We start from the raw sequence: 27,284 nt of genomic DNA on the forward strand, positions 1-27,284 counted from the left end.
CCGAGGCAGGTGCCGAGCACATCACAGCTCCAAGAGTGGGGGAGGGGTGGGGAGCTGGCTCAGAAAAGGGAGTTAGGTGACCCTGGGGGGCCCAGAGCCAGGGAGGAAGGGGGGGAGCTCTGAGACAAGGTGCCACCATTCCTATCCCAGCCAGGAATGTGGGGTGCAGTGCCGGGGGGACCAAATCTCAGCCTCATCGCCCCTTTAAAGGAAACCGTGGAAGAGCATAAGGCCTCTGTGGTACAGGTGCAGTCACCTGGGAGCTTGTTAGAAAGACTCTCAGGGCCATTCCAGACCTACTGATTCAAGCGTCTGCATTTTAACAAGATCCCCAGGCGACTCATCTGCATGTTCAGATTTGGGAAGCCCTGTGGTGACGGGCCCTGGGATGGACGCTCCCACGAGTCCCACAATTTCTCCGTCTGCTGTAGAAGGGTACCAGGACCTGCAAACGTCGAAGCTGGAAGGACCAGAGACCAGAGACGGGGAGGGGACGGAGCAGGAGCACACAGCCGGAGTGGCAGGCTGCTCGAAGCGAGCGCAGGGCTTCGGCGTCTTTTCCTGGGCCGTGTTCCCTCCTCTGCAGGGAGCGTGGTGGTGGGGACGGGCTTGTGCAGACACTCCTGGAGGCCTCCACGTCCTTCTTCCCCTATGTCATTCTGTTCTAGCAGATTCCTTGTTAGAAATCACGTCTCCCATCTGTAAAACCCCGGGGTTTGGTTCCCGTCCCGTGTCTTTGTGATCTGATAAAATAACAAAAGACATCAAAACAAAAGTTGGTGCCAGGAAGAGAAGTCATTTGAACTAGAGGAGAAAGAATGATGTGTCTCCCTTCCTCCCCTTCCTCCTCCTCACTTGTCCTAAGCAGAGCACGGCGTCTGCCCGTGTCTGCGTGCACCGTGTGCAAGAGTGCCTGTAAGCATGGGTGTCGCATGTGTGCACGTGCATGGGTGTGCAAAGGGTGCCTTGCGTGCATGCATGTTGCTCGTGCACACGAGTGTGTGCGTCTTTGTGCGTGCACGTTGTGGGTGCCTGCGTGTGTGTGTTCTTGTGCGCGTGTGGTGGTATATATTTGCGTGTGTGCGTGCATGCGCGGTGGTAGATGCGTGCATGCCTGTGTGCCACACGTGTGTGTGCTCGCGTGTGCGTACAACCATCTGTGTGTGCAAGTATGCTTGCGAACCTATGTGTGCATGCGTGGGCTGCTCGTGCCTTACTGACGTGCCTACGCGCGTTTGCACGCAAACGCTTATCCCTATGTGTACGTTACGTGTGTGTGCATGAGTGTGTGTGTGCCCGCGTCAGGCAGGATGGAACACTAGGTGACTTAAAGGCTGTGTGTTCGGGGAGAGGGAGGGGGATCGGGGAGCCCCCAAAAGCCCGTGACATCCAAGGATTGAGCATCCGGTTTGGGTTCATGTCAAGCGCCCCGCAGGCCCGCGGCCCGTAACCGTTTATATGTTCGATGAGTCAAAAACGGCAGCGTGGAACTCAGCTAGCAAGTGAGCCTCGCTGCCCACCCGGTGATAAACTCGGTTTCTTTTAGGAAAATGGCCTCAAAAGGAAGCCGGCTGCTAGAGCTAATCGTGGAAAGAACGCGAAGACTTCTGAAACATCCCTGGCTTTTAGTCTGAAGGAGGGAAGCGGGGAGCGGATTAGAGAGCGGATTAGAGAGAGCAGAGAGTGGGGTTTGGCCCTGGCTTGGATCTGTGGCTCCAGTCAGCCCACCATATGCTGCTGTCAGTGAACAGCAGGAAAAGTGATTCCCCGATTCCCCGGCCCGGCTCCCGCGCGGACGACGCCTCGGGCAGGGCTGTCAGTGGCAGCAACCACGCCAAAAACTGCGGCCCTGGCTTTGGCTTCGACTGTAAGTCACCGACCGGCTAGGGCAGCAGCTTCGCATTTTAGTTACGCCTTGCTCCTTCTTAGAAGGACGGTCTGTGCCGAAGGCTGACTACTTCCCAGGCTGGGATTCTCCAAGATCTCTTGTCTCCTTTCTTGTGAATGTCAAAAACACTGCTGGGGGGGGGGGGGGGGCGGGGGGCGGGTTGGGTGGAGTCAAACTTCTAAATGCATGGAAATGATGAGTGATAATATTTTAATGGCTCATCTATATTGAGAGCTGACAATATGGCAGGTGCTAAGCTGAGAGCTTTTATATTAAGTATAATTATATTAAGTAGAATAATATGATTTCCCACCTCCAGGAAGTTCTCCCGGTAAAAGTCTACAAATCCTTCAGAGGCAGCTAAAATTGTTACCTCCTCTGAGGAACCTCTCCCACCCGTGTCAGCGATTACTGAATCACTGGGACCTGTCTATCCCCCTCCACACCCCCTGAGATCTCCTGAGGACCTTGTCTGTCCGTCCCCAGTCCCAGCACGGGTCGGGGCACAGAGCGAGCTCCGGTTTGTGGCGTGGACGTTAAATGTCACACGGGCTTCTTCCTTCCAGCCGCCTCTGGGGATTCCACTCCCCACCCCCTGGACGGCAGCCAGCACCACTGTTCTCTCTCATTTTGGATGAAAACGGTGCGGGCTTTTCTCCTTCGGGTTTAATTTCTTGCGAAAACACTGGAGAGCTGAGATGGGTCTCTGGGGGACCGGCCTCCGTCCCCAGCGGTCCCCAGCGGGCAGCACACCAGGGCGCCAGTTGCCCGGGAAGGCAGGACAAAGCCCTCCTTGCAGCTCAGTTTGGCTCACTCCCGGCTCTGGCCCCTCCCCGCCCTCTCCTTGGATGTCCTCGGAGACTCGCCTGCCTGCGCCCCGGACCCTAGCCCTTCCTGCTCTCTTCTGCCACCACCCTCCATCCCTTCTGGATCTTTCCCAACAGCATTTCGGCAAGCTCAAGCCTCTGCGTCTTAGAAGATGATGATGACGCTAACAGCGGGCCCCCTGGAGCCACCCATCTCCCTGGTTTTTCGCCCCACGTTTCCGTTTCACTGCACAGCCGTGATGGTTTAGAAAGGGGGAACGGCGCCCTTGCTATGTGCACACCGTGCTCTCCCGCACCACGCGGTCCGCCCTTAGGTGAGCTGCCTCCAATGTCCCAATGACACTCTTTGGCCCCTTTCTTGGCCGCTGTTGGCAGCTGAGCCCATCTGTGCCTTCTCAGACCTTCCCGTCCCGCAGCTTCGTGGCGCCACACTCTGGTTTTTGGGCCACCTCTCCCTTCTTCGGCTCTCTGTCCTCTCCTAAACGGTGGTGCTCCTCCCGGTCCCCTTCTTCCTGCTTGCTCCGTCTCATCGATGCTCTCCCCACGGTGACAGGAGCTCAGATCTGTCGTGGTGGGCTTCTCCCCCAGGCTTCAGACTCTCCCACCCAGGCTCCTGCTGGGCAACTGCACTCGAAGGAAGGTCCGTTGGGGCCCCCTCCCAGCGCTCCCATTTTGGTGGCTGGCCCCAGCCGGCTGCCCAAATGCCAGTCCCGACTCTCCGCCCAATGCAACATCCCACAGCTGGTGGATCCCAGGTCTGCCCCCTCAAATCTGCCCTGCCCCCACTGTCCCCACAGCATGTCTCAAAGAGGCTCTTGCCTTGCTCCCACCTGGACCACTGTAGCTACCTCTTACCTCCCCTGGCCTCCTTTCTTGCCTCTCCGCTCGCCCCTGCAGCCAGAGTGGGCCTCCAGAAGGGGTAGCTGACCGTGCCTCTGTCACTCATCCACCCGCTCCTGATGTATTTATTGAAGACCTACTGTGTGCCAGGCACCAGCCTATGCTGAACACGTGCTTTAGTTCCCTGCAGTTCACATTCCAGTGGAAGAGACATGCTGTAGCCACACATTAGAGTCAAATGGTAACAAGTCCATCCAGAAAGATAAAGCGGGAAAGAGAACAGAGAGGGCTGGACTGGGGGGAACCTTAGGTAGAGAGATCAGGAGGAGCTTCTTTGAGGAGGTGATATTTGCGAATGGAGTGGCCAAGTGAGCCGGTGGGGTCTGTAAAGGAAGCACGTTCCAGGCAGAGAGAATGGCCAGAGCAAAGGCCCTGTGGCAGCTGGGTATTTAATAGGCTTTTCCTTCTATGCTCCATCTCTTTTGGGCGCTAGTCCCTTGCACGCTCTGTTTAGAAGCCCACTGTCTCCTGGTTAGCTTTGAATTTGCTAGATTCGCCTCCGGCATCATCTCCCCCAGACAGGTCAGTGCGGTTCCACAGCCGCTGTCATGGCAGGTGACAGACTACGTCGTAATCGCTGCTTGTTGGCTGTTTGTTCTTTGAGGAGCAGGGACTGCTTCTGATGCGCATCTGTGGCCTGAGACCCGGAAGTGAAGAGGGTTTAGCGAACATTTCACATTCGCATCGCTGCCTGACCAACCCCGCCAAAGTCAGCGGCACAAAACAACCACTGCTTTGCCCTGTGATCGGGAATCTGGACGGCGCGCAGCAGGAATGGCTTACCTCTGTTCCATCACGTCCAGAAGATTCGAACGTCTGGGGCTGGAGCCACCTGGAGGCGCCCGCGCTCACGTGTCCTGGCCTTCACGTGCCAGGAGCACCTCCCCCGGCAGCGTCCTCACGTGGGGGGCGGATGGGGCTCCTCACAGCCCAGCAGCTGGCTCCTGAGACAGAGCGTCCTGAGAACGAGGCGTTAACTCGTTGCAATCCAGCGAGATGGCGGTGTGATCACCTCTCTCCTCCAAAAGAGGAAACTGAGTCACAGGGAAGCTAGGTGTGATCGATGAAGCCACGTTCGCCCTCCTTCACGCCTTCTCTGTTTGAGAGCACACGTGTGAGCCCGTTGCCGTGTGACTCCCCCGGAGTGGACAGGGTGCGTCGGGCGCTGGATTGTGTGCTGGCGGGGGGACTTCTTTTGGCCGGTGACACATGGCAGAGGCGACAGTGTGTCAGCTCTGGGCTGAGGTCTCACGTTCCCGCCCACCCTTTTGCGATCCGATGACCCATCATGAGGCGGGCACACCAGGGGTAGCTGCGGCCTCTTGAGCCCCGGGGGTTCCGAAAGGAACAGGGTGGAACGGACTGGAACCCAACCTGGGGCCTGGAGCCAGGGCCCAGACCTGTGGCAATTCCTTCCGGGCAAAATCGAGAAAGGTGCCCAAACCCACCCCCCCCCCACACCAGGAATCAAGCTAAATCATATTTTCATGTAACATTAAAACAATAAAAAGTAATGGGGAAATAGACTGTAATAGACTCAAGGTGTCCCCCCAAGATCCGGGCGTGGAAACCGAACCCCCAACGTGATGCTATTTGGAGGTGGGGCCTTTGGGGAGGTGACTGGGTCATGAGGGGAGCCCACATAAGGATTAGCGCCCTTATAAAAGGACCCCAGAGAGCTCGCTCCTCAGATGGCCATCTGTGAGCCAGGAGGCGGGTCTCACCAGACATCGAATCTGCCTGCCCTGCCATCCCCTCAGTGGCCTCTCCTGACCCTCTCTCTTCATTTCTGCTGAGACCCAACAAGACTGATCTCAGATTCCAAAGCCAGGTGCCAAACCAAAGGCAAAAGTCTCCACACGTACGGCCAAGAACCAGCTGCCTGACTCATAATTCCGACCTATGTCAATGATATGAAAGAGTCCACCGTGAGAAGGTGTTTTGGGAAAGAGAGTGTAAGCCCCGACCGAGAGAGCACCCTGGAGGAAAGAGGCCTCAGCACAGGAAACCGACAGGTATTAGAAAATTCTTAGAGGTGGGGCGCCTGGGTGGCTCAGTGGGTTAAGTGTCCGACTTTGGCTCAGGTCACGATCTCGCGGTTTGCGGGTTTGCGGGTTCGAGACCCAAACCAGGCTCCGTGCTGACTGTGCAAAGCCTGCTTGGGACTCTCTGTCTCCCTCTCTCTGTCCCTCCCCCACTTGTACACACACACACACACACACACACGCACACACACACTCTCTCTCTCTCTCTCTTTCTTTCAAAACAAATAAGTAAACTTAAAAAAAAAAAAAAAAAAGACCATTCCTAGAGGCTGCGGAAGGACCTAGCAAGCAATCCAAATAAAGATGCACACACCTACACCAAGATGCCCACAGGTGAGCCATTGCCAGGGATGGTGGGATGGTCTCGGAAAAATCTACGCAACTATGCCTGCGATTTTAATATCGTTGTGAAACGTCTGCCATGCTCCGAGCATGACGCTGTCTTACCGCGACACCACAGTGCCAGGCACGCAAGAACCTCCCTGCTCCTCTGACCTCCTCCCCCCACCCCTACCAGACCCACCTCCCAAGGACCGAGGAGAGAGAAACTGGAATTAGCTAAAAGGGAAGCCAGAGAGTGAAGAGAGGAGAACCTGCCCGTCCTTGTCTCCCTCAATTCCGACCTTTGTGTGCGAGCAGGCCACCGCTGGGGGTGGGAGGGAAGGTCTTGCCTTTGATCAAAGACTGAAATGTCCGTCATCACAGGGACCAGGGATTTGTAACTGAGGCTGTATTTGCCACCTGAAGTGCCTTTGGTATGGACGCGTTTTCATCGAGGGACAGGGGAGAATAAAGCCCAGATCGGCTTTAAGGAAGCAGGGAAGGTGGAGACGCTTCCTGAGTGAGGTCGGGCGTACATGGCATCCCGAGGCCTGGACCCGATGCGGGAGGGTGCCGGGTGGCCCGTTAGCTGGCCAGACGGATTGCGTCTCCCGTGTCTCCGTGAGGATTGCCACTGGACGTGGGGCCACCTGGCAAGGAGCTGTCTGTCCCAGCCCTTCTCACAGGTGTGCGTGGCCAGCGGAAGGGAGAGGGAGGGGTGCGTCCAAGGCCCCCGAAAGCCGCAGACATGTATCCTCGGCGCTCTCTTCCCCTACCCCTCTGGCTGAACCTGAATGTGGTGGTGGCTCTGACCTTGCAGATGGTGGCCTGGTCCAAGAGATGGGGCGGCCTGAAACCTGGATGCCCGAACGGCCCGTGGAGCAGAGCCGCCCTCGGGCGCTGGTGGGCTTTTCCATGAAACAGAAGTCAAGCTCTTCTATTACAGGGGCTGGGCCTCGTGCGATGAGCCACAGAGTATCTTACTCCCTGTGATGACATCTGCTCAAGGCTGCTGAACTATGTTCAGACGGACCTCAACCCTCCAGCCTCTCTCCCTCCGGAGGGCAGCCCCTAATCCAACTCAGTTATGAAAGCTCTGGGGAGAAAACATGCTTTGCAATCAGACGTGGATTCTAGCTCAGCTCTGCCCACACAGCTGTGCGACCTCGGGCAAGTGGCTTCGCCTCTCTGAGCCTCGGTTCCCTGGTATGTAGAAAGGGAGTCATAATCCTTCCACATAGCTTTGCCACGAGGATCCAGTAAGTGGGTGCAGGTAACAGACTCAGCACGGCACTCAGTGCACGGTAGGTCTTCAACAAAGGCCAGCCCTCTGTCCCTACCCCTGTTCCCAGCAGCCTTTGCTGCTGAGCCCCAGCTGGTTTTCCAGCAGCCCCACCAAGCCGTGACCCAGACTGAAGTTTTTCTTCTGAGTAAGTGACAGGTTCAGGGAGGCAGAACAGACTAAGTACTTAGAGTTTGCAGCGCAGAATTCTCTGAAATCAGATTCCCAGGGCTCCCTTCGCGAGGTCAGGAGCTAAGCTGGCTGTCCTGTGCTTGTCTGTAAATGGTTTCACTGTGGGGGAATGTTCCTACAATCCTGTTGTACCCTCTCTCCCTCTCTTGCATCGGGCAAGTCTCCTTCTCTGCCACAGCCAGCCCGGTGATCATTAACCCCATCCCAGGGTGAGCCTGGGGGGTGCGGGGAGCGGGCTGGGCCGGGGCTGGAGCAAGCGTGTTCTATTTAGCAATGAGCGGAATGCTGTGGATTACATAATAGGAATATTAATTCCTTCTTGCAGAGAACATAGGGTTGCAAGGGGCTGGTCGCGTGTTGTCTTGTCCAACTGCCCTGATCCCACCTCCCATTTAGAGACGAGGATATGGGAGCCAGCGGGGGGCGGGGGGGGGGGGGAAGGGGGAAAGGACGTGACTTACAGATGCCAGTCGGGGGAGAGAGCAGAGGTGGTCCAGGCTCTAGCCGCACCCCTCCCACCCCACCCTGGGAAGGCTTGCTCTGCTGTGCCCAGCTGCTTCCCCACCAGCTCTTACCATCTAGCACCGGCCTGCGATGCAGGAGATGGTGTTGGCCTGTCCCCTCTACAAAGACCAGGGCTGGGAAAGGGTGGACAAGGGGAGATGTTTCTCATGAGGCTGGAAAACGTGAGGGCGGCGTGAGACACGGCAGGTGCATGGCTGGTCCCCTCCTCTTCCTCCCGCCCAGGGAAAATCATGGCCTAAGGTGGCAGGTTCAGGGTGGCACAGGGACGAGACCTTGTCCCTGTCCCTCGGCCCCCGTCCCCGCCCACAACCTGCCTCGTCTCACACGAGGCTCGCTCTGCTTGCCCGGCGTCTATTAAATTCTGTCCATAAAGTTGTACATCAAATCAACCACACAGACCTGGGCTATGTCCTGGCCTCCAGGACCAACTGTCCCAACTGAGGCTGCCCACTACTGACATTTGGGGCCAGATAAGTCTTTATGATGGGGGTGCTGAGCTGGACACGGGGGTGCTCAGCAGCACCCCTGGCCTCTACCCACTACATGCTAGCAGTGCCCTCCACCCAAGTCTTGGTGATTCAAAAATGTTTCCAGGGGCACCTGGGTGGCTGTCGGTGAAGCGTCCAACTCTTGAGTTCTGCTCAGGTCACGATCTCACGGTTCGTGAGTTCGAGCCCTGCATCGGGCTCTGTCCTGGCAGTGCGGAGCCTGCTTGGGATTCGCTCTCTCTCTCTCTTTCTCTGCTCCTCCTGCACACACACACTCTCTCTCTCTCTCTCGATATAAATAAACTTAAAATGAATGTTTCCAGACAGTTCCAAATGTTCCCTGAGGCAAAATGAATGCTCAAGACGAGTTGCACAGAATTCAGATACGGTGGCCCCCAGGGGCTGATGAACCATGGGGGCGGGGGGTGTATTTGACCCCGGCACCCCTCTCGAGGGACACCGACAGCTCAGCATACACCCCCCAGAAGACCTAGAAGGGCAGGGCCAAGACAGGTGCACAACCTCCTGTGTTGGGATGCCCCCTCCCCATGTAAACTTGAGGACTAACTCAGCGCTGCCGCCTGGGCAAGGGCAGCAGGCAGGTATGTTCCAGGGAGGAAAAGGCCAGCTCTGGTTGGAGGAAGAGACACACCGCCCCTTGGAAATACAGAAAAATACACATGGTCAAGGACACAGCTTAGAAACAAACCCACTTTAATTGGTAGCATACACAGAGATGTGGGGCAGCAGGGGCATCACTGGGTGGGACCAGGTCACACGCCTGCCCTGGCCACGGTACCCAGTCCACTGGGAGGGCTCAGGCCGGGGCTGGGCGAGGGCACAGAAGCAGGGTCAGAGCCGCTGACTTGAGCGTCAGGTGGCAGGGTGGAGGCAGCGGGTACGCAGAGCTGGAGTCGGGGCACACGCACATCTTGGTGTTCACACGGGTGCATGTAGACAAACGTGGGCATGTACACAGAACTTACAGGAGCCCTCAAAGACCGATCTAGAGACAGGCTCGGGGAAGACACCGCCATTCTCTGAAGGCCTCAAGGGCAGAGGGAGCATCAGGAGAGGGGGCACCTCGGGGTGCGTGCCGAACGCCCAGACTTAGCCCTGCTTCTGCCGCTCACAGACTTGCTGTGTGAGCTGGGGCGAGTTGCTCACCCTCTCTGGGCCTCAGAAAGAGTCACTAGGTGATCGCTAAGGTTCCTTGTAGCCCTAAATCTCAATATTTTAAAGGAGGTTAAGACACAAAACGTACTTGCTAAGAGCTGACGACAGGCCTTCGGTCTACGGGCTCAAATCCCGTCACACCCAGGACGCAGCAGTCCAGCGCCACACAAGAGGGAAAGACCCACGAGGAGCTTTCCACCTACCTCTCCGGGCTCAGCTCTGGCTCCCAGCTGCACCTGCAGCACCCCCCCGCCCCCCCACCGCAAAAGCTCTAAATGCACGAGACAGACGGGCAGCAGGGGTGGATACAGGCCATGCGGGTGAAGGGGAACAGGCCGAGAGGCTGGGGATGGGCCTGGCCTCAGGGTCATAAAGTGCACTGCTCATCCTCTTTGTTTCCTAGCACACAGTGGACCCGGCACCCGGCAGGTGCTCAATAAATGCTTGAGGAACGAGCACAGTAGAAGACGGCGTGGTTCTAGGCAGAGCCCTGCCCTGAACGAGGTGAAGCGTGGGGGGTACGGGGAGGTGGGGGGGGGGACGCTGGGACATGTCACCTACCCGCCCCCCCAGTCTCAGCCACCTCCTCTGCAAAATGGGGGCAGGAGAAGCAGCCCCAGCCTGCCCCCCCCCCCCCATCCCCTGCCCCGTGCAAATGTAAATTGTGAAGCTCATTATCGAGGGCAGTGTCCAGCTGCAGGCAGGCCACGGGGAACCCTGTCTGGGAAGGGGGAGGAAAGCATCCCCAGCAGAGGCGGTGGGTCTAACTTGGGCGGGGGTCTGGCCAACGAGGCGTCAGTAGCTTTTACAGTACAACGATTTCCGTTTCTACAGCACAACACGAGAGCAGCAACACACAACCAGCAGACGACGCATCCGCCCAACGGACGGCCGTGGGCCCGGAGACGTGGCCACGCCCCTCTTCACACACACAGCCGCCACTGGCTCACGTCCCCGATCGACCAACCGGGACGGCTGGGGGCCACCCTGGGGACAGGGGCCCAAACAGCTGAGTCGGAGAGGGCGAGAGTCTGGGGTCTCAAGCAGCACGGCGGAGACCCTGGGAGTCGTTTCCACCCGCGACCGTTCCAGAAGGCTCCGTCCGCGTAGGGATTCCGGCCCCTCCTGCGTCAGCGTTTCCTCCAACCCCAAGGACAAGAAGGCTCTGACTTGGGGACCGGCACAAGTCCGGATGTCTCCCACCCTTGTCCCCAGCCCCGCAGTGACCTGTCCCCGCGGGGAGGAGCTAAATGCGCCGGGGGAGGGGGGGGGCACCTCGAAAAAAGCAGAATCAGAGGGAAGCGGCGAGGAGGCAGAACACACAGAGGTCAGAGGCTGGGGTGCCCCGGTCTGGAGCCGGAGGCCTTCGAACGCGGCTGCCACTGGGGTCTCGTGGGGGGCGGAGGGCGCGGGCAGCGGGCACGGGGGGGGGGGGGGGGGGTGGGAGGGGCACCTCCCGGAACGCACCGCCCAAGCGCCCACCCCGGCATCCCTCCCGCTCACTGGATGGTGCATTTGTCCCTCTCACGGGCCTGGCCCTCCCGAAGGACCTTGGCCTTGATGTACTTGAGGTCACTGTTGACGCTGGGGCGGCGGGCAAAGGGCGAGACCATGCCGTAGGCGTCCACGTCCTTGACGCGGCGCATGCAGAAGGGCCGGGGGTGGAAGGCGTCGCCGTACTGCACGGAGATCTTGCGGTGCAGGGCGGGGCTCATCTCGTGGGGCAGCTTGGCCATGCTGAAGAGCACGTAGAACATCTCGTCCACGTTGGTGTTCTTCTTGGCCGACACCTCGAAGTAGGCGCAGTTCTCGTCCCCCGACACCAGCAGCTCGGCCTCGGTGGCCGGCACCTGGCGGCACAGCTCGCCATGGTCGTTCTTGTTGCCGCAGATGACCATGGGCAGCTCCCCCGCCTCCTTGGTCTTGTTCTTCAGGCAGGACTTGACCTCCAGGATCTGCTTCTGGAGGCGCTTGACCTCGTCGAAGGACTCCCGGTTATCCAGGCTGAACACCAAGATGAAGACATCCCCTGCAGGGAGAGGGACCCCAGGTGGTGAGGCCGCCCCCCCCCACCCCCCCCCACCGCCCCTCCCCTCGCTGAGTCCGCCCTCCCAGTGAGTCTATGGGGGAGTCACTCCTCTCCCCATTTTCCAGAGCGGGAGGCTGAGGCCCAGAGGGTTAAAGCCCTTGACCAAGGGCACATGAGCTAACGTGTGGCACAACGCAGTTAATTCCCCCTACAGTTCCCCGCAGAGCTGGCCATGGGGTGAGTGGCTTGCGAATTCATGCAGACTGTGTTAGAGTTATCATAATAAATACAATTTCCATGACAGCAGGGGTCTTGCCCGACTTGTTCAGTGCACATCCCCAGGGCCTGGATCGCGCCTGACACATCGTAGGAACTCAGAGCACTGGCACCAGTCAGGCCTAGGCTTACATCCTGCCCCCGCCACTTACTGGCCACGCAGCCCTGAGCGGGTCCCACGGCCTCTCTGAACCTTCATTTCCCCATCTGTCCCACAGGGATGAAATACAGCCTCCCGGCAGGGCTTTTCACAGGATACTGAATGGAGTGTGGCACGTCCTCAGAGGTCTTAGGTATGGAGAGGACAATCAGGACACGCCAGCGTGGGCTCCTCCCTGACTCCTCACAAAACCTCCTTGAGGGGCTTTCATTACCTTCCTGGTGTCGGTGAGCAGAGAGGGGCTCAGAGAGGGCCCAAGGTCACACAGCATGAATGTGGCCAGGCCAAGATTTGGACCTGCTTCTATCCTCACCCGGCCGGTGCCTGGCACACGGAGATGCTCCCTGCTTCTTGAATAAATCACGGACCAATGAGCGCTAGCCTCCAAGACCCAGGCGGTCCCTACTTCCACTCGCTGCATCACTCAAGACGGGTCCCTGGGTCTGAAACAGGCAATTTGGAGGTGGCCGGGGAGCCAGGGAGAGCGCAGGCAGTGCCCACATCCCAACTTTTAAAACTTACTACAGGGATCACAAGCTCACACCCAAAGCACCTTCTCTGAACTTTGGCTTCAACTCATAAGAACCTGGGGGGAGATGCCCAAATCCCTGTTTCCCAGACGAGGAAACTGAGGCTCAGGGGGGGTCGGTGACTGGCCCAGCGTCTGGAGAGGAGAATCCAGCCATTCTCCCTTCTGGAAGCACGGCTGCCTCCTTTCTGCGGACCCCCAGAGCATAGCATTTGTCCCCCCATAACAGCGCATGCCACATTCGGAACCATGCTCCGGCCGGTGGGTGTGCCCCTCACCAAGAGCTCTGGAGCAGAGGGAGACAGTGTCACCTGCGTCCTCGTCCCCCAGGGCCCCGCACACAGTGGGTGTCCATAAAGCTGGGCGAATGGGTGTGACGGGATGGAAGGAATGGGGGGTGTGGGCTGTTTAAGGAGGTGCTTGCAAAAGGCAGCCCCAGGCCTGGCGACCGTTTCTGCCTGGGATGCCAACCCCGTCCCATTAGGCTAATCCTGGGCCCCTGAGGACTCGGTGGCCTTGACATATTCAAATGCAAGACTGCAATGCCAAGCTTCAGAGGCAGCCTGGCTGGCAGCTGGAAAGAGAGCTGGCGGCAGAATTAATGGCTTTCAGAGTTTCCTTCTGCACCAGGTTGGAAAATGAGGCACGAGCTGGTGAATGAAAAAAGCAAGCAGCAGACAGATGTGTTCCGAATGATAAGTGCGCGTTCAAAAGAGACGGGCGAAAATACTCCCTATTACAGACAGGATACAAGTGTAAAGGTCAGTGTGTTCATGGAGGGGGGGTGGGGTCCAGAACAGTCCCCACCAGACTGAGGGGGTGGGCCACTTCCAGAGAGGGGACAGGAGCCTGGAGCTGGAGACACAGGTCAAGGGGGCTTTTTAGGCTTATTTGGGTTTATAGGAGGGTGTGTTTGCATATTATTTGTGTCATTCAAAATTAATTTTGGAAATACGCACGTGGTCCTGCTCCACATGGCTCTCCCTCCCTCTGGTGTTAGCCTTTGTGACATCAGCAGGCACCCAGTCCCCTCCCCAAGGCAAGGAGAGCTGAGCTCCACGTGTTGGAATTGTCCCCAGTGCCTTCCTTCACTCCCCACAGCCACACTGCGGGGGGAAGCAAGCTTATGTCCGTTGCACAGCCAAGGAGACCGAGAATCGGACCCCGGGTCACACAGGTAAGCCGTGGTGGAGCCAGGACTGGAACCTAGGTCAACGCAGGACTCTTTCCATCCACACAGTGCCTCTCCAAACCACGGGGTGGGGGGTGAAATGTGATCTGGGTCAGACAGTCAGCAAGGACAGCCCGCAAGAAGAAGCCATCTGCCCAGGGTGCTCAAGGACGGGGCTTGGCCAGGGTGTAGGGGGGAGGAGTCCGCACAGCACGGGTTTCTTGGTGCAAAAGCATCTCGATGTGGGGGGCTATTTTAGTGATGGCTAGAGGGGTACTTGCTCATTCCTTCCCTGCATCACTGCCCAGCCATGGGAGAAGGATGCTTAGGAAACGGCTGAGTTGGGGCATCTGAGTGGCTCAGTCGGTTAAGCGTCCGGCTTGGGCTCAGGTCATGATCTCACGGTTCCTGGGTTCGGGCCCCACGTCAGGCTCTTGCGGACAGCTCAGAGCCTGGAACTTGCTTCGGATTCTGTGTCTCCCTCTCTCTCTGCCCTTCCTCCATTCATGCTCTGTCTCTGTCTCTCTCTCTCTCAAAAATAAACATTAAAACGTTTTAAAAAGAAAAGGAAATGACTGCGTAGCCCATAGCAGGCACTCTGTAAATGCTGGGTTACGATTGTTGTTTCTTGAGCACTCACTATCTGTTCAGCAAGCACGTTTGCTGTATTAACTCACTTCATTTCCACAGTGGCCTATGGGGTGGGTGCTGATGTGCAGCTCTTACAGAGAGAAAACCGAGGCGCAAAGAGTGAAACCCAGAGGAATAAAACCGGGAAGCAACTGCCCCAGGCAGATGGCCACCCTCTTGGCCACCGCGTGAAACTGCCTCAGGAAGGCAAGCATCGGCCAGGTCCCACCTCTCCACCTGCCCCCTTAATCCCCCACAATCTCTCTGGCCGCCCCAGTGTTCCCAGCAGGGCCAGCAGACTTCAGGACAGTTTAGTGGTAGAGAATAAGCACCAGACTGCCACGGACCGCCTGTGTTACCGCCTGGAGTAGCTTAACCTCTCTGGGCGTCACTTTTCCCACTTGCGAAGTGCAAAAGACCCGTCTCCTAGGTTAGTCGTGAGGATGAAATGAATCCATGCTAAGCTGTAAGAACAGGCCCAGGCACACAGCCCTCAGTACGTGTTAGCTATCGCCACCACCATTCCCGTGACCGTTGCCGAGCCCCCAGCATCACTCTGACTGGCCATTGCCCCGGTCCTGCCTTTACCGCTCTGAGAGGCAGCGAAGGCCCGGGGTGTCAACAGACCCGAGCCCGGCAGACTGACCACGGGCCCCGGAGCCCTGCGGGGCCACCTCCTGCAGGAGGAAGGCAGCAGCCCCTCTGCTCCCCGGAGAGGGACCGTCCCAGTGCCGGCCTGTGTCGGCTCCCGATCTGGAAGGTGGCACCACGGTCACGAGTACTCGGTCCCCGGCCACACAGCGCGGAATCTGGGCCCCAGCTCGACCACTTGCCCGGCAACTCCTCTCTGACCCTCACGAGGGGGCTCTGCTGGGAGCTTCACTGCAGATGGGGGACAGGCAACGCGCTCTGTCCGCGCGCCGTCCGCTGCTGAGCGCGCACGCCCGCCCCGGCACCCACCTGTGAGGATCGACAGCCTGCGCATGGCAGGGAAGGGGTGGTTGCCGGACGTGTCCAGGATGTCCAGCTGGTACATGTCGCCCCGGATGTTGTAGACCTTCCGGTGGAAGTCCTCGATGGTGGGCGTATACTGGTCGTCGAAGCGGCCGTTGAGGAAGCGGGAGACGATGGAGCTTTTGCCCACCCGCGAGGCGCCCAGCACCACCATGCGGTACGAGTTCTTGGCGGGCACGCTGAGCGTGCAGTTCCCGCTGGACAGGGTCTTCATCATGGCTCGGGACTGTGGCACAGAGCGGGGAGCGGGTGTCAGGAGGCCCTGGACCCGGCCTTGCAGCCTCTTGCTGGCGGCCTTGGCCTCCTCTGCGTGGCTCCTGTCTGGGCGTCCGTCTTCTGTCTGTAAGACGGGGGCGTTAGACTCGGGCGTCTCTAAGGGGCCTAGCAGCTCTGCCCGCTCGTTCGTTCGTGCCCTCCGAGGCCTCCTTCCTCCTCACTCACCCCCCTCACGCGTGCCCTCGGTCGCCCTTGCGGCCATTCACCCTTTGTTGACTCCGGCCCGGAACCGCTGGGGCCTGATTCCTCACTTTACCACCCGTTCGCTATTGCTCGTGGGCAAGGAGCTTAAGTTCCCTGGGACTTACTTTTTCCCAGCTGTAAAAGGGACTCCGTTCACAGGGCTGTGGCCCGCGCTGAGGTGGCAAAGTGTTAAGTAACTCCTGCTAGAACCTGACCTCTCCCTGGTCCTCCCGTCCTTTTCCAACTCCCGGCCTCCCAGGAGCTGTGACTCCAGGGCACGACCTGGAGTTGGCGCTAGAGAGCATTTCTTGGGCCCGGCGGGCTGTGGCCTTTCAGCCTTCCCAGAAACGGGGAAAGGCCGTGTCCAGACCACATCCTCCCCACCCACCCAGGGCCCGGCGATTTCACCCCCAGCCCCTGGGAATTTGCTTACTGCCAGGAGACCCAGAGATCTAGACTAGGGGACGTGGGCCAGAGAAACGACCCAGGAACAGCTCAAGTGCCTCAGAGCTCCAAGGGCTACCCAGAACTTTCTATGGGAGCTTCCTGGGCTTGTGGAAGAGGCTGAACTGGATCCCAGCTCCAAAGCCCAAATGGAACATAAATAAGCCCCCCAGAGGCCAGTCCCGGCCCCGCCACCCTCCTTTCCTATGTCAGCACCCGCCAGAATCCCCTTAGAATCCCTGAGCCCATCGCTCTGTTGGAGCTCTGCTGAGATCTGCCTCCAATTCTTAGCTCGTGCTAGTCCCTCTGCCAGAACACCCTCTTCTCTTTATGTTTCAGGGCCTGGCTCAAATATCACCTCCTCTCAGAAGGCTTTTCGCTCCCCGCCCCACCCCAGCAGGAATCCCTCCCCTCTCTAGGAACTAGAAGTGGATACAGGCCTGCTGGAGTAGCGATCCCTTCTGCCCTCAGCCGCTGCCACGCACGGTTGTGCAGGCTGGGCACTGCACAAGGCACCCAGCTGTGAGGGAAAGGGGAGGGCTGTCTTTGTGGAGTTCATCTGCCCAGAGGAGGCACCTTTTTCTCCATGTGCACAGGGAGCTGTACATGCTACCTACCGCTGGTCCCCCCCCCCCTTCTGGCTGCCCCAGCGCAGTAGCCTAGAATGCCGCACCCACTTACCCCAAGGCTCTCTCCAACCTCATAATGTTCTACGTCTGCCATTATGCTAAGAGACTGGAGGTGGAGAGACCCCCTGGCAAACGTCCTGTGCAGGGCATTCAGGCATCTGTATCCGCTCGCCCTGCCCCACTGAGAGCCGCTGTGCAGTAAACCAGCTCTCAAAAGTCTCTTTTTAAAAAGCTCTTATTGGCAGTGTTTGTCAATCTCTGCGGCATACGCATTCCCACCACGGCCAATTCCAAGCTACCAAGAGGACCTCGATGAATGAATCGCAAAGAGGAAAAATGAATCGCACACACAATAAGCCCACTCAGCACACCGCTGACCCTGAGCCTGGAGCTGTGACCATCACCATTAGCCCAGCCCCTGCCGTGTGCCAAGTACTGTGCTAAGTACAGGACAATCAGGGTAGCTGACATTTACCGCGCCGTCAACAGAGGCCGCAGCGTTCTAAGTGCTGAGCGTGGAATAAGTCGTTCCATCCCTCAGGAACCCCAGAAGGTAGGTGGTGTTACCCCAGTTTACAGAGGAAGTTACTGAGGCACAGAGAAGTTTAGTTAACTTGTTCATGCTCACACAGCCAGTAACCAGCAAAGAGAGATCTGACCCCAGGCGGTGTGCCCCACGCGATGGCGTCTCCTCACCACCTGCCGACGGGGAAGAGATTACCTGCCCATTTCACAAATAAGGACCCTGAAGCTTAAAGGTCTACATGAGTGGGCTCTGTAGTTCATAAGGGAGCCAGGACAGTGACTCCGAGGCGAAGATCCCCACATCCCCCTCCCCCCAATTCACGCCCGCGGCCCTCTTTCCATTTATCCCACGGGATTCCGGTGCCATGTCCACAGCAAGTGCTCAATAAAGGAGCCATGAATGAATGAAGCAAGTGGGTCTGCCTCTGGAGCTCACCCGAAACCTCCTTCTGAGGTCTTCTCCCTCTTCCTCCTCCCACCTGGCTGGCCCAGGTGCGGTGCTGAGGAGGGTCTCGGTGCCCCAGGCACACCCATGGGCGTGCAGTGGGGACAGGGAGGCCGCAAGACCAAGAGCAGTGAAGGCTCCTCCGTGTCCTCTGGGGCTGGCAAGGCAGCCTGGACCTTCAGAGATGGGGGAAAAGAGGCCCCACGCCACGACAGCCCCCTCCCTAGCCCCTCTGCGGGGAACTTGACTCTGCTGGTGATCACCTCTGTCTAGACAGACAGGGAAGGAGGCCAGCAGCCCCCAGGGACAATGTTGGTCTCCATCACCGCCTACCCAGCCTCTAGCTGGGGGCTCCTGGTACAGATGTGCGCATATCAGTGCCTGCCTGGATGGGCCTGAAGTCAGAGAGAAGAGGCAGAGGGTCAGGGAGGAGACAAGGCATCAGAAAGAGGCAAAGAGAGAGGGAAACACGGCTTTCTTCTCCAAGAGGAGACTGTGAGTCTTCACATGGCCTCAGCCACGTGGGGCTGTGTGAGGCACCCAGACACCTGGACGCCAGGTGACAGCGATTCCGTGGGCTCCACCTCCCGCCCCCGCATCCTCCCTCCCTCTGCTGCCCCAGAGGAGGCACTGTGGGCAGCTGTGGGCCTGGCTTCTCTCCTCCCTGCACCCTCAGCCGGGGCCGCACAGTGAGAAGCAGGTGGGCATCCGAGGTCAAAGGGCCCTTCCAGAATTTAGAGCCCAACCCTGGAGGCTCAGAGAGTGGTCAATGGGGACCGCTAGCAGCACAAGGACCCAAATGCAAGTTCTGGGTCACTCAGCTGACCCCAGCCCGGGGCCATTCGAAGGGCACCCGGCGGGGGAAGGGGGCAGAAAGTCCCAGACCAGGGATGGGGTGGAACCCCACTTGTCAGGAACAGCCCCCCACACACACAATCCCCAGGGGAACAGCCAGGCGGGCTCCCATCATGCCGGGCACTTCGTGTTCCTTGTTCCAATGACTTCACAACGGTCCCGTGAAGAGCAGACCAGCATCAGTCTACTAACTGATGGGCACACTGGGGGTCGGCCTGGCTGACTCACACAGATTACCGGCCAGGCCAGGATTACAATTAGGCTGATGGGCTCCAAAGCCTGGGCTCTTACCTCCATAAAAACCTACCCCCTGGCCAAAACCAGTTTTTCTCAAAACAGTGCCTGACTCAGGGAAGCCTCAGCTGGCGTCAGGCAGAGGAATGACCCCTGAGGCCTATTATACACTCACTCCCTCTCCCTCCCTGCAGACAGCTGGGGGCAGGCATTCTGCCCAGGACTCACCCCCAAACCCTGCCCGGCCGGCTCCTAGCAGAGGCACCTGCGGGTTCGCCCCCTTCTTCTCCCCCAAACCTCTCCCTTCAGGGCCCGCCTGGAAGATGGAGGGGATCAGATGGACAAGGACATCAGGACAGGAGTCTGGCCGTGTCCTTCTCCCTGGGGGGACCCCAAAGCTTGTTCACAGAACCAGTGCTCCCCCTCTCCCTCCCACACACCTCAAGCCTCCTCCATTAGCACACATGCCAGCCTCTCTGGACGGACACGTTATCCACTCGCTCCCATCCCCACACTGAGGGGTGTCCTGGGGGCTTTGCAAAGCCAACCCCATCACCCTTGGCAGCTCGGGGTGGCAGAAAACAGGCAGGCCGTCAGCTTCCGGCAGACCAGCCCTGCCTCTCACCAGCTCAGCAAATGGTTTGGGCCGGTGGGGCTGGTCATCTATCACCTGGGAACTGCAGAAACAAACCCGGAGCGTGGCCCGGATTGTTCAGCGAGAAGTCTAGAGGCTAATACAGCTCCTGACAAGTGGGTTCCTTTGAGGCACCTCCTCTAGGCATTCAAGGGGCCAGGTGGAACAGCCAGGTGGCGTAGGACTGGAATGCAAGCAGAGGTCTTGGGGGACCCCGCCTCGTCACTGCAAGCCTGAATCGTGGGCTCCTGAGCCGGCTGCCCCTTCCCAGCCTGGCCTCCGACCTGCCAGGAATCCAGAACATCCTTTGTTATCCTCCAAGGAAGCGGGGCAAAGGGAGAAGGCAGAGAGAGCCCCTCAGAGGTACTTGGAGGCCCTGTGGCCAGCCGAATGCTGGACACACTTCCAGGGAAAAGAAGCACTCAGGGAACTCGCTCCTTGCACCAACCCCCCAAAAAGCTCAAGACATGCCGAACAAGGAAGGTATTGCTTAATCTTCCCTCCTCAAAGGAAGTCCTCACCAGGGCTGGGGGTGGGGGGACACCAGGGAGCTCCATCCAGGTCCACAGGCAGCAGCCAGCTCAGGAAGGGGGTGGGAGTGTTTGGGGAAGGTTAAGTGCCACTTCCTCCCTGAGCCTCAGTGTCCTCCTATTTAAATGGCTATTGCTCTAGGTCCCTTAAACGGAAGGCTCCCAGCAACACATCTAGCACATAGTAGAAGCTTAGTTAAGTCTTTCCTACCAGGGAGAAGTAAAGGGCCTAGCACTCAGCCGGACCCATAGTAGGTGCTCAACTCGAATCATTTGCTCTAGATACGTAAAGTTGCCTATGATCCCGGCACACAGTAGGTGCTCGATCGGTTTAACTGTCCCTGATCATGTAAAGCTTCCTCTAGTCCCCCCCCCCCCCCAAGCCTCCAACCTTTCTTCCTGGCTTCCCCCACTTCAGCCAGCCCCCCAGTTCTGTTGGGGTCTCTCTCCTACCTGAGAGTGGCCAGCCGGGCCTCTGGCACGGCTTGGAGGGCTGCCTGGAAGCGCCTGGAGGTGCGGGGAACCTCCTGCCTCTCCAGCCGCCGCCGCCGCCGCCGCCGCCGAGGCTTCCTGCAGCGGCTCCCGGGTCACTGCGCCGGGCTCCTCCTCTGCGCGGCTGGGGGCGCCGAGCTGGGCGCGGCCGGGCGAGGGGACGCGGGGAGCCGGTACCCCATGGGTGGGTTCTGAGGGCTCCGAGGGGCCTGGGCGCCGGGCGGGCTCGGGCTCGCCGCTGCCGACCCCGCCCTGCCCCGACCCGGGGGACTCCTGCTGAGCCAGGTGCCCGGAGGCGCGGGGACGTCCGATCCCGGGGTCCCCGCCTAGGTCTCCGGGGCTGGGGGAGGGTGGTAGGGACGACTCCGGGGCTTAAAGAGGGTCCTCAGACACTCCTGGAGGGTCCTTTGGCGGTGTGTGGGTGCGTGCGGGTGTGCGCGTCCCGAGTGGGCGAACCTGTGCTGGCCGCCTATACCACCTTTTCCGCCCGCGCCAAAGGGGTTCGCTCGGGTTCGGGGTGCTGCCCGTCTCGCCGCGGCCTCCTCCTCTGCCTGCAGCTCTGCAGCTGTCCCCGCGCCAGAGGAACGGCTCCCTTCTCCCGGCGAGGCTACGCCAGCAGCCGGAGGAGGAGCAGGGCGCTCGGCTCCGCGCGCGTGTGGGAGGGGGCCTTGAACGCCGCCCCAAGGTTTTGCACGTAGCTCCGAGTTAGCCTGAAACCCGGTCCTCCTCCCACTTCACCTCCTCCGGCCCCCAGAGGAAGCGAACTTTCTGCGGGCCCTAGCTCCTCCCTCCCTCCCTCTCCGGGAGGCGAACGCCCCTCTCTCCCGCAGGGCGAGGTCAATGCCCTCCCCCCCACCCCCGCCCCCAGGAAAGCGGTGGCAGCCGAGGCTCGCGGTGGCACACCCAGGGGCAGAAGCCCAGATCAGGCTTCGGAGCGTGCCTCGGTGGACCCCTCGCTCAGGGTCCGCTCGCCCTCTCCGCCGCCCGCGAGCAGCCCTTCCAGCCGCCCTGCGCCCGCTCGGCCTGCCGGAGCCCGCTCGCCCGCCTTCCCCGGCGCCCCGCCCCCGGCACTTCGCTCGGCCAATGGGCGGCGGGTCCCGCGGCCTGGCCCCGCCCCGCCCGCCCCTCCCGCGGCCGCCGGGTCGCCGCAGTCTGGCGCTCCGCGTGCCCGGGCGCGTGGGGTCGGGGCCGCTGGTGGGGCGGCCGGGGACGCGCACCGTGACCGGAAGGCGGCATCTGCCTGCGAGGCTGATGTCTGCGCGCGCATGCACACGCACCCCGCGCCGGCCGCAGGTGACCCGCGAGGGTACCCCCCCCCCGCCCAGCCAGTCGCCCGGGGTCCCCAGCCCGCGCTCCAGGACTCCCGCGCGCTCCTCCATCGCGGAAATGTCCAGGTGCCCTGCCGGGTGCCCAGCCCGCCCGCCCCGAGCCGCCGCCACCTCACGCCCGAGATCGCGGGACCCTGCGGGATGGCTCGTGGACCCGCACGTGCCGCCCGGAGGAGCCGCGGAGTCGCCTTGGCCTCGCGCGCGCCTGAGTGGAGGTCGGCGCGTGCGGGTCTGGGAGAGCACTGTAGAGAGAGCCCCGCGGGGATGAGCCGGGTGCCTTGGGCGGTGCGTCCCTCACGGCATTCTCCCCGCCTGGAACTAGGGCAAGACTTCAATCATTCTCATTGCCATATCTATGCACCACATATTACTTCGTATTTTCTTAAATCCAAGGCCCAACTCTCCCCGCCAACACGTTTTTTAGAGGATCGTTATATCACTGCCTTAAATGGGAAGCCAGTATCACTTGCCAAAAATAGAAGGTAGAATAAAAATAAACACAATGAAAACAAACGAACGTTATTAAATTCTAGCTGGAAACCGGCATACCAAGGCTTGAGATGTGCCCTCAGTGGAAAAGGAAGCCTGGCGAAGTTTGGAGAGGTGTTAAAGACCTATCAGCACCCAACGGAAACTTCTTCCTTTATGCTTTCAGGAGGCTGAAAAGAGAATGTTCTCAACTGTGTGATGCGTTGAAGGGACACAGCGCTGTCTATCAAAACATATTTTGTATCAGCCAGAGAACTGTCCATCACTTGCGAACCTCAGACCTGGCGAATGTCTGCCAATCTTCCCTCCACCACCTCATGGTGGGGGGTGGGGGGTGGGGGGTCGGAGGGCCACTCAACTGAGGGTCCCACTCCACTGGGGGAGAGACTAGCGTTCAAGTCCTGCCTCTGCAGCCCCTCAAATATTTGATCCCGGTCCAGTCATGTTTCCGTGACTAGTTATTCTTCAAGGACTAGATGGGGTCACACAGGGCTACCTTGTATGGTTGTGCAGGTTGCTTACTGACTCAGGGGTACTCAGCTAAAGAAATTCACCTGAGCCTTGGTTGTGTCACCTATAAAATGGGTGTGATATACTAGGTCCACAGAGTGACAAAAACGCTGAAATCATCTTGGCCCTTGATTCTTGAAAGGGGTTTGCTCTGCTTGTCCCTGTGTGGTCTTGAGATTCTCTCGGGACATCAACCAGAGAAGATGAGGCAGGTGAAGGAGGAGGGACTAGGTGAAGAGTGCAGCACGTGCATTACTTAATTGTGTTTAAACAGAGGATGTGAAATCTAGGCTCGGGCTAAGGGATGTGCCCAAGGTCACCCAGCCAGCAAGTGGCAGGATCCAAGCCCAGCACTCGTTCCACATCCAGACTTTGCTTCCAGGAACTGGCTTCGGCCCAGGAGGGTTTGTGCTCAGCTCTACACAGAGGCTGTGAGCTCAACACCGGGAGGCGGGCAGGGTGTCATGTTTCACCTGAAAGGCTGGGGTCAGAAGCACTTAGGCCATCGGGCCACTTATCCCACTCCCATGCAGGAAATGTGGCAGGTGGCTAGCGCTGAGCCCGCCCAAGAGCCCTCTGCTTCAGCCCAGTCCTCCACTCTGAGCGGGTCACGCTCCGTGGACCATATCTTTTTTTTTTTTTTAATGTTTATTTATTTTTGAGAGAGAGAGAGAGAGACAGAGCACAAGCCGGGGGAGGGGCAGAGTGAGAAGGGAGACACAGAATCCGAAGCAGGCTCCAGGCTCCGAGCTGTCAGCACAGAGCCCGACGCGGGGCTCGAACTCACGAACCGTGAGATCCTACCAGAGCCGAAGTCGGATGCTCAACCAACTGAGCTACCCAGGCACCCCGATATTTCCATGGATCATATCTTGAGGGCTGCTGCACTTGGATTTGCAGGGCCCCAGGAGCCCCACCTGCTCCTGCCCCTACCCCTGCCCCTCCTCAAGTGCAGAATGGCTCAGTCAATAAGCAGGTGCACATAGGGGTCGATGCCCAAAGAAGCCTCATGTGGCAACAGCACACTTCCCCGTGTATCCACTTTCCTACCCTCCTCCCGCCGTCCATGTGCCTCACTGTCTCACGTGGACCGTTTGTCGTCACCATCTCCCTCCTTCCTGGGCTCCCCATAACCCATGACCGCTTTAATCTTTTTCCAAATAATGCCACCCCCTGCTCAAGAATTCTCAATGGCTCCCCATGGCTGAAGACACAAAATCTAAACTCTAATCCAGCGTACAAAGCCTCCAACCAGGATCTAGTTCCCATCGTGTCCCACCATCAGCCTGCCTTGCAGCTAAATCAGACCAGTTCCAGGTCCCCTCAAGAGGCTGCGATTTCCCTCCTCCGGGCCTTTGCATATGTCGATCCCTCTATCTGGGATAACTTCTCTATCCTTACCCAGTGAACTTCCACACATCCTTCAAAGCACAACATTTGAGCACTCCCTACAAAGCCTCTTAGCCTTTCTAACCGTGTGAATAGTGTTATCCTCTTCTGGGATCCTGTAGCAGGAAAAAAAAAAAAAAAAAAACAGAAAAAAACAAAAAAACAAAAAAAAAAAGGCGACTCTTGTACGGTAGGTAACTGACCATTCCTTTAGGCCTCAGTTTCTTTACCTGTACAGTGGGTGTTACAGTTTCTACCTTATGGGTTGTTGGGAGAATTAAAACATCGTGTAAAATGCCTCGCCCCAGGACCTTGCGTGCAATGCATACCGTAGTCTTCACGTGACTGCTTCCTTCATGGCCTGTGTCACATCCTGCCTTACATTTTGGGCACACGCCTCACCATCCCCATTAGCTCCTGAGCTCCTTGGAGCGGGGATGGAGCCTGAATCATCTCTGTATTCCCATGTCGTTAAGGGCAGCGTCTTGCACGCTGTGAGTTTTTAATAAATGCTTATTGAATTGTGCTCGTCTCAACAGCCTCAGAGCAGAAGCAATGCGCAAGCTGTCCTTGGAAACAAGAGCAAAAGGGGGAGGGTAGACACGGAGAGGCGGTTTCGTTTAGTGCTCCTAAGAGCCCCGCTTACGGAAGGGGAAACTGAGACTCGGGGAGGCTGTTCAAAGCCAGGCGGCTAATGGGAGGCTGAGCTCGGGTCTGAACGACATTTCTCCGAAGGGAAATAATGTGTTTGCCTGATCAATGTCCTGTCACATCCCTGGCTGCCTTTCTAGAACAGTGGTTCCTGTCCCTAGTGGAGCATAAAAATCACCCCGGGAGAGGTTCACGTGTTAACAGCTCCCGCTCGGAGGTGTTGATTTAATTGCTCGGGTGTTGGGCTTGGTGTCCACAGTGTAAAGCTCCCCAAGTGATTCCAATGTGCAGCCAGATTTGCTCAGTGGTAGGGCAGTGGTTCTCAAAGTACGGCCCCCGGACCAGCAGTATTAGCATATCTAGAACTTGTGAGAAATACAGGTCCCACCCCAGAGCCACTGAGTCTGAAGATCTGAGGCCAGGCCCAGCCATCTGGGTTTTAACTAGCCCCCCCCCCCCCAGTAATTCCGATGAGATGCCAGCGTTTGAGAACCACCGATTAGAAGATTAGAATCGGCAAAACCTTAGACGTCAAGTGGCACGATGTTCTGTTTTGAGGACAAAGGGATGGTTGGGGGCTTGATCGCGTTCGACACGTGCTAGATCCAGAGCCCAGGCATCGGAGTCAGCCTCAAGCCCTTTAGCCCAGGCCATTGGGTCACCAGCTGCACAAACCTAGCTGGATCAGGAGCATGGGTCAGGTGCAAGTCAGTGCAGAGAACAGCTAGCTGGAGGAGACTGGCACCGTGCCTGGCATTACAGGGCCTCGCCAAGCATCCCTTGAGGTCGAGAAGTAAGGACAGGGTCAGCAGGAGCACAGCTGAACCAGCCACGCCTTGTGCCCTTCTCGTCATCTGACCGCTTCTGCCTCCTGCCGAGCATAGAAATGGTATCTGTCACAGCAGATATTCAGTAAAAGTCCAATAAAGGAAAGAGTGAATGAACGAATGAATGAATGAGTGAATAGTGTTTAGCTTCCTCTTCTTTACAACAAGAATGTTGGGTCAGATCCTCCCTGAGACCCCCATCTGATTCTACATTTCTAAGCTAAATGAATCCCACTGCAGGTGACTAGGGTGCCTTCTGGCTCTAGTTTGTGTACAAATTAGAAAAGACGCCTCCTCCGGGCAGAGGCAGAGCTTCCCTAAGGCTCCCAGCTTTGGCAGGCAGGGGAAGGGGAGGAGCACAAGCTGAATTTCCTTAGCTGATTTCCTTTCCTGGGCCAGTAAGCAACCTGCACAATCATCCCGGGCAGCCTTTTGTGACCCCATCTAGTCCTTGAAGAAATGCCACAAGATGGGGCGTCCGGCTGTCTCAGGCGGTTAAATGTCCGACTCTTGATTTCAGCTCAGGTCACGATCTCACGGTTTGTGAGTTCAAGGCCCACACTGGGCTCTGCGCTGACAGTGCGGGGCCTGCTTGGGATTCTCTGTCTCCCTCTTGCTCTGCCCCTCCCCCACTGGCGCACGCACTCTCTCTTCCCCCCTCTCTTAAAAATAAATAAACATTAAAAAATTTTTTTAATAGAATATGCCACAAGATAGTTCTGCAGGCAGCAGCGATGACCAGGAGAGTATGGTCGTTATACCGGGTCAGGCCAAGCTAAGGGTGTGACCGGGAAAGAAATAGCCAGAATGAACCCGAGGCTTTTCATCATGAGGATCATTCTTGAAGCCCCCACTTCTCTCAGGTACTGGCTTGGTCCCAACTGCAAGAGCCCACTTTTGCCAGGACACAACCCTATGTGGGGGTGGCACTGTTGCCCTCATTTGTGGGTGAGGAGCCCGGGAGGGACCTAACGGGCTTAAAAACACCCGGGCGAGGAATGGAACAGAGCTGGTGCTGGAGGCAACTCGCCCGATGGCAATGACTGCCTGTGGGTGGGATTTACGCTCAGACACACCAGCAATTGCCACGGCTGCTTGTGTGTGTGAAATGATTATGGTGCGATCTCCGTGGGTGCCCCCTATGAAGGAAGCAGGAAACCGGTTTTGTTTTATAGGTGGCGGAACCGAAGCCCAGAGATGTGTAGCGATTCGTCCAAAGTCACTTGACAAGTTAGAGGCAGAGCCCGGGCCGACGAATATACGGGTCTTGGAACAAGTAACCCTTTGGTCTTTTTATGACCGATCGCTGTCTTCTGAAGGCTTGGCCTGAACATGCTATAATAGGCCCTCCCATCCCCCCATCTCTCTATCCAGCATCATCGTCATCATC

The 27,284-nt window shown here is 58.2% G+C and overlaps 2 protein-coding genes across 2 annotated transcripts in view; both read right to left on the minus strand.

Annotated features, from left to right (window-relative positions):
- Nucleotides 1-9,165: 9,165 nt before the first annotated feature.
- RASD2 (RASD family member 2) lies at nt 9,166-21,068 on the minus strand. Its single transcript, XM_019446733.2, has 3 exons — nt 20,662-21,068; nt 15,400-15,793; nt 9,166-11,673 (listed from the first exon to the last, which is right to left on the minus strand). Exons 2-3 carry the CDS (start codon nt 15,668-15,670, stop codon nt 11,144-11,146), a joined length of 801 nt encoding a protein of 266 aa, XP_019302278.1. The 5' UTR covers nt 15,671-15,793; nt 20,662-21,068; the 3' UTR covers nt 9,166-11,143.
- A 141-nt stretch (nt 21,069-21,209) lies between these two features.
- The window catches only part of MCM5 (minichromosome maintenance complex component 5), a 109,182-nt gene continuing 103,107 nt past the window's right edge, over nt 21,210-27,284 (minus strand). Inside the window, exon 18 of the transcript XR_008419458.1 lies at nt 21,210-21,228. The gene's annotated coding sequence lies outside the window, so the exon portion shown is untranslated. The remainder of the gene's footprint in view (nt 21,229-27,284) is intronic.

This window comes from Panthera pardus, unplaced genomic scaffold (genome assembly GCF_024362965.1).
Source record: "Panthera pardus isolate Hobbes unplaced genomic scaffold, ASM2436296v1 HiC_scaffold_6, whole genome shotgun sequence".
Lineage (NCBI taxonomy): Eukaryota > Metazoa > Chordata > Mammalia > Carnivora > Felidae > Panthera > Panthera pardus.

Coding starts and splice junctions, on each gene's coding strand:
- RASD2 (XM_019446733.2), bottom strand. CDS start 15,670: ATGATGAAGACCCTGTCCAGCGGGAACTGCACGCTCAGCGTGCCCGCC. Junction 11,674..15,399: donor CAGGCTGTCGATCCTCACAG/GTGGGTGCCGGG, acceptor CTCTCCCTGCAG/GGGATGTCTTCATCTTGGTG.